We start from the raw sequence: 6,939 nt of genomic DNA, 5'->3' as shown, positions 1-6,939 counted from the left end.
ATTTCTGTTGTAATTACAAATATTGTTTCTTTGTTTTGTAACCTTATATTACTGATGATGGAATTATGACGTCTAATACATTCTTCCTGTTATTACGTTCGTGTTTTGTTTTATCGTTAAGCTACGTTTTCCGAAAAATGACTCGTATTTTGAAGTAAAATAAATATAAAGACGCTTGGTTTGATTGTCTGGCTTAAGTACAGAGCTGCACAAAGAGGAGAAAGAGGTCTTTATAGTACCTGACTCTCTCAGATCCTGATTTAGATTGTGCCCACTGATCCATATTTTAGCAATATAAACTCTGATAGCACCAATTACCTTATGGGGTTAAAATTATTTAAATCAAGTGATCCACACATTTCAAAATCGTAAATATATGTGTGTTATTTTAAAACGTAGTCCTAACTATACTGGAAGCTAAATACCAAAGAAAATTACAAGTGTATTTTCCCTTAAATTTACTTGCTAGTTTCTTCTGTTTCACCAATTTCTCTAATGTAAACGCGATGATGTTAAATGTTTCATTCCAAAGCTCATCAAATCGGCATTTTAATTTTACCGAATGCAGTGTTTAACCACGAGTATATCATGTTCTTCGTAGCTGATTTGGTACTGGAAACCTGAACACGACGTCAATGGATGACATAGGGAAGAAACGTCCATCCTTAATTTAGAATTAAGAATGATCGGGGGGGGGGGCAATTAGAAAGCCTATGTGGCTGTTATTAACCGAATAGCGGTGTTGAGTGTCACGAGTATAACGTTTTCTCAGTTTAGAGTGCGAATCGTGTTCAGCGGCCTCTCGTGATTCGAACTTTGGATGTGTGAAACACAGCCCGATAATTAACTACTAGGTCACACGTCAGTCTAATATATGGGATTTTTAATCACATTCAACAGCGCTAAGGTTATTTAGATCTCTTTTAAGAATATTTTTGTGTAAGCACTAAACCGGATAACGAACTATTTGCGGTGTGCCCAATCAATGATCGAACTCCGAATTTTAGGGTTTTAAGCATTCAAGGTTACTATGTAGCCACAGGGAAGCTTTTTAAAAAATAAAATTTGTTATTTTTCTTTATAAAAGGCCAATATTTTAAATGCATATCAGTTTCAGAAATATGATAAAACCACAGGCGTAGATATATCTTTAAGTGTTATTGACTGCTACAAAATTAATGTATTTTGTTTTGCAAACTTTGACATGGTTGTTTTCATATGCCAATTGAGTTGTTTTCTAAGTATAATGCTGATAACCTATTCTTACTGGTATTCAGGTTGTGTATTGTTTCTTACAATGTCACTACAGAAGTTTGAGTACATTATGTTATAACAATTTTGGAACATCACCACGTCATTACAGCCTATTTCGTCACGTTCAGTCACACTCCATTTGACGACTGTGCATCTTTACCATAGTCCTGCATCATAGTTTTCATTGTAAAAGACTCTATCGTAAGGCTTCCATTCTCAAAGGATAGCACACCTTCTTGAAGACGTTACATAATTCATACAGTATACGAGGATGACGTTTTCCAGCAGTCGGATCACACAACACTGTGCGATCAGTAACTTTCATGTATATTAGCATGAATACATATTTCATTCTCTAGCTGCATGAGGTGTGAGACTGTTGAAGAGGAAGAATGACTTTCCACACCTTTATTTCTTCTTTTTTTTATGTTTCCTGAGGCACGTGGGCGACTTTTTTCACTGACCTTCGTTTTTATGGATTCTAACCCGTTACAATTTGCTTACCATGGACAGGGTACAACTTATTACAGGTCTCACTCTTGATTGGTCTAAATTTTGAATCCATTATTAGAACACATTATGCGAGGATAATGTACGTCGGATAGGGCTGTTGCATACCTTTCCTACAAGCGATGAACTTTCGGTAACATCACCCTATCTATGAAACAATATCTAAATTTAATTGTGATACAGGCCAATGGATATAGTTATTACATAAAATGCTGATTATTATATTAAAAATCGTTTTAATCCAAAGTTCTCAACCCTGTTTTCTATAGAGCAATCCCTCTAGAGTAATCATAATATACTAGATTATCGAAACAGCAAATAACACCAAATAACAGCAGTACACACTGGAGGGCACTGCATCAGTAACAACAAAGCACAGGGTTGAGCATTACACCAGTAATAACAATACACAGTGGTGAGCATTAGCTGTGTATTGTTGTTACTAATGTAATGCTCACCACTGTATATTGTTGTTACTCATGTAATGTTCACTAATGTTTACTATTGTTTCTGAGTTAATACTCTCCAGTGTGTACTGCTTTTACTGATGTAATACTCACCACTGTGTATTGTTGTTACTCAGGTAATGTTCACTAATGTTTACTGTTGTTACTGAGTTAATACTCTCCAGTGTATACTGCTTTTACTGATGTAATACTCACCACTGTGTATTGTTGTTACTCAGGTAATGTTCACTAATGTTTACTATTGTTACTGAGTTAATACTCTCCAGTGTGTACTGCTATTACTGATGTAATGCTCACCACTGTGTATTGTTATTACTGGTGTAATGCTCAACCCTGTGCTTTGTTGTTACTGATGTAGTGCCCTCCAGTGTGTACTGCTTTTACTGATGGGAGAGCATTACATCAGTAACAACAACACACAGAAGTGAACATTACATTAGTAACAGTAGTACACACTGGAGAGTATGAATCAGTAACAACAGTAAACATTAATGAACATTACATCAGTAAAAGCAGTACACAGTGGTGAGCATTACGTTAGTAACAATAATACACGGTGGAGAGCATTACATTAGTAACAGCAGTACACACTGGAGAGCATTACATCAGTAACAATAGTACACACTGGAGAGTATTACATCAGTAACAATAGTACACACTGGAGAGTATTACAACAGTAACAATAGTACACAGTGGAGAGCATTACATCAGTAACAACAATACACACTGGAGAGTATTAATTCAGTAACAGCAGTACACACTGGAAACTATGAATCAGTAACAACAGTACACATTAGTGAACATTACATCAGTAACAGCAGTACACACTAGAGAGTATTAACTCAGTAACAACAGCACACATTAGTGAACATTACATCAGTAACAGCAGTACACACTGGAGAGTATTAACTCAGTAACAACAGTACACATCAGTGAACATTACATCAGTAACAGCAGTACACAGTAGTGTACATTATATCAGTAACAGCAGTACATGCTGGTAAGTTTTACATTAATAACAGAAGTTCAAGCTAAAATATAATAGCAGCATTAGATTATAACTTGTTTTAACAGTAGTGTTATAGCAGTGTGGTGTTAGATTATAACTTGTTTTAACAGTAGTGTTAAAACAGTGTGGTGTTAGATTATAAAGTGTTTTAACTGCAGTGTTATATCAGTGTGGTGTTAGATTATAAAGTGTTTTAACAGCAGTGTTATATCAGTGGGGTGTTAGATTATAACTGTTTTAACAGCAGTGTTATATCAGTGTAGTGTTAGATTACAACTTGTTTTAACAGCAGTGTTCTATCAGTGTAGTGTTAGATTATAACTCGTTTTAACAGTAGTGTTATATTGGTGTGGTGTCAGATTATAACTCGTTTTAACAGTAGTGCTATATCAATGTGGTGTCAGATTATAACTTGTTTTAACGGCAGTGTTATATCAGTGTGGTGTTGATTTAAAACTTGTTTTAAAGGCAGTGTTATATCAGTGTGGTGTCAGATTATAATTTGTTTTAACAGCAGTGTTATATTGGTGTGGTGTTAGATTATAACTTGTTTTAACAGCAGTGTTATATCAGTGTAGTGTTAGATTATAACTCGTTTTAACAGTAGTGTTATATCGGTGTGGTGTTAGATTATAAAGTGTTTTAACAGCAGTGTTATATCAATGGGGTGTTAGATTATAAAGTGTTTTAACGGCAGTGTTATATCAATGGAGTGTTAGATTATAACTTGTTTTAACAGCAGTGTTATATCAGTGGGGTGTTAGATTATAACTGTTTTAACAGCAGTGTTATATCGGTGTGGTGTTAGATTATAACTTGTTTTAACAGCAGTGTTATATCTGTGTGGTGTTATATTATAACTTGTTTTAATAGTAGTGTTATATCAGTGTGGTGTTAGATTATAAAGTGTTTTAACAGCAGTGTTATATCGGTGTGGTGTTAGATTATAACTTGTTTTAACAGTAGTGCTATATCAGTGTGGTGTTGATTTAAAACTTGTTTTAACAGCAGTGTTATATCGGTGTGGTGCTAGATTATAACTTGTTTTAACAGCAGTGTTATATCGGTGTGGTGTTAGATTATAACTTGTTTTAACAGTAGTGCTATATCAGTGTGGTGTTAGATAATAACTTGTTTTAACAGTAGTGCTATATCAGTGTGGTGTTAGATTATAACTTGTTTTAACAGTAGTGCTATATCAGTGTGGTGTTAGATTAAAACTTGTTTTAACAGTAGTGCTATATCAGTGTGGTGTTGATTTAAAACTTGTTTTAACAGCAGTGTTATATCAGTGTGGTGTCAGATTATAATTTGTTTTAACGGCAGTGTTATATCATTGTAGTGTTATATTATAACTTGTTTCAGCAGCAGTGTTATATTAGTGTAGTGTTATATTATAACTTGTTTCAGCAGCAGTGTTATATTAGTGTAGTGTTATATTATAACTTGTTTCAGCAGCAGTGTTATATTAGTGTAGTGTTATATTATAACTTGTTTCAGCAGCAGTGTTATATCAGTGTAGTGTTATATTATAACTTGTTTTAACAGCAGTGTTATATCAGTGTGGTGTCAGATTATAATTTGTTTTAACGGCAGTGTTATATTAGTGTAGTGTTATATTATAACTTGTTTCAGCAGCAGTGTTATATTAGTGTAGTGTTATATTATAACTTGTTTTAACGGCAGTGTTATATTAGTGTAGTGTTATATTATAACTTGTTTTAACGGCAGTGTTATTGTAGTTTCACTGTTGTGTCCGCTCGTATCTTTTTAACATTATTATTAGACATAAATTGAATGTTGCGTTAGACATAAATTGTTTTACCAACAAAAAGTTTAGACTTTTAGTGCACGTGACCTTTGTAGTTTAGAAGAGAATTTCCTGCTGGAACGAATTATGAGGTCTGTTGTCAACTGGTTATTTATTGGAGTTTGGTGGACAGACGTTGAAAATAGCGTAGTTTTCCATTTCTTTCAGTAAATATGATTTTAGAAACCGCTCTACAGACCACCCAAAACACTATCAAGTTTATCTGTAAATAACTAACTGTTACTACTCAAAGTAAGCGAACTTTATCTTATTGAAAGTTCCCTGATTTTCCAGAAGCCGCAGTGACCTAACCAGTATCATGTATAAATAATGGAGTAATAAAGCACTTCTGATGCCTCGTGAAAACTTTACCCTGTTGTCGCTGAATGAATTCCACTTTCAAGGTTGAAAATACTCTTTATTATATTTGGTCGAAGAATGGCGATGATATTTCACTCGTGGATGAAGATATACATACTCTATAATGACGCCCTGCCCATGTCTCCTCTTTATTCGGTATAATCGTAAGTGAAAGTACAGAAGAATGTAAAAATATTTCACCAACACTATATCTGCTATATCCAGTGCCGACGAGGTCTTTCGCTAAATACCAAATTTGGGGTACGACAGACATAGTACTGGTCGAGACGATATTTATATCATCAATCTTTGAATGATCGCGTAGTGACAAAAGATGCGTCTCTCTTCCTTTGATTGTCATTCAGTACGAGCTGCATACTCCCACACCCAGTTTGGTCTGTCGCTTCGGTAAAAGAGAAACTTCAGTTCATTCGTCCACATATTAGGTATCTGGGGTGGCACGTGGTACATGTTTGTATACCTAGATTGCAGACGACGAAGACAGAAAGGGGAGGCGCCTTCTAATTTATCAAATACTAGGAGTAGTAAGACTAGGAGTTGATTGGTTGCCATATTCCTGGTCTGGAGTCGACCTGGACGTTGTTTCAAGACTTCGAGTCCTGATCGATAGTAAGTTATCGTACAGCAAACAGCTAACTATAGAACAGAAACAACTTTCTCAAGAAATCCTTTGAACAAAATTTGTCTTTAAGTAAGTTCGAATTACATATTTATACATTTAATAATTGTGGTAATCAGTGAACTTTAAATCTGGGGTTTTGAATAAAAGTTGTTGATCTGGAAAAACATGTATTACAAACTCTTTCTACTGGTCGGAGCAACCAGCTGGTGCTGGGGTCATACAGTCGCGGTCACGGACAACTTTCTCACGCAGAACTTGAGATACTTTTCAAGGCCCACACCATTTCCGATCAGAGTGGTAAACGCCTCGGAAGTTGAGATCATTCAGAGAGAAACGCTGGCCAACAATCGGACATTGGTGACCAACACAACTCTTTCCGACTTGATGAACATTGCTCGCGTGAGACAGAAAAAGAAGCGCGAAAGGTGAGGACCATATTTTATAAACGAATCATCTATTTACTTCCTGTCACTTTATCTATTATAAAAGCTGTGCCCAAGCGTAATAATCCATATAGACTTGCGTTCGAGGTTTTGGTTATGCAAATCATCCAGCAAGAACTCTTATTTTCATTTTGCTTTGTCAGATAGCTGGCTGAATAAAGAATGATTTGTTTGATTTTGCTTGGTCAAATTACTTAATAAAAGGTGATTTGTTTGGTATCATTTGTTCAAGTGGCTGAAGAAATGGTTATATGTGTGGTTTTGTTTGGTTAGGTGATTGAATAAATGGTTCTTTGTGTGGTTTTGTTTGATTAGGTGGTTGAATAAATGGTTCTTTGTGTGGTTTTGTTTGATTAGGTGATTGAATAAATGGATCTTTGTGTGGTTTTGTTTGGTTAGGTGATTGAATAAATGGATCTTTGTGTGGTTTTGTTTGGTTAGGT

At 35.0% G+C, this 6,939-nt stretch overlaps 1 protein-coding gene across 1 annotated transcript in view; it reads left to right on the top strand.

The window, feature by feature from the left end:
- Nucleotides 1-6,055: 6,055 nt before the first annotated feature.
- LOC106473984 overlaps nucleotides 6,056-6,939 on the top strand; it is a gene marked incomplete at its 3' end in the record, with an annotated part of 8,434 nt that continues 7,550 nt past the window's right edge. Inside the window, exon 1 of the mRNA XM_013934671.2 lies at nucleotides 6,056-6,478. Coding sequence (XP_013790125.1) covers nucleotides 6,219-6,478 — 260 coding nt within the window. The remainder of the gene's footprint in view (nucleotides 6,479-6,939) is intronic.

The sequence above is a fragment of the Limulus polyphemus genome, unplaced genomic scaffold (genome assembly GCF_000517525.1).
Source record: "Limulus polyphemus unplaced genomic scaffold, Limulus_polyphemus-2.1.2 Scaffold6702, whole genome shotgun sequence".
NCBI classification, from domain to species: domain Eukaryota; kingdom Metazoa; phylum Arthropoda; class Merostomata; order Xiphosura; family Limulidae; genus Limulus; species Limulus polyphemus.
Note: the sequence above shows the minus strand (reverse complement) of the source record. Positions and strands in the feature narration are given on the sequence as shown.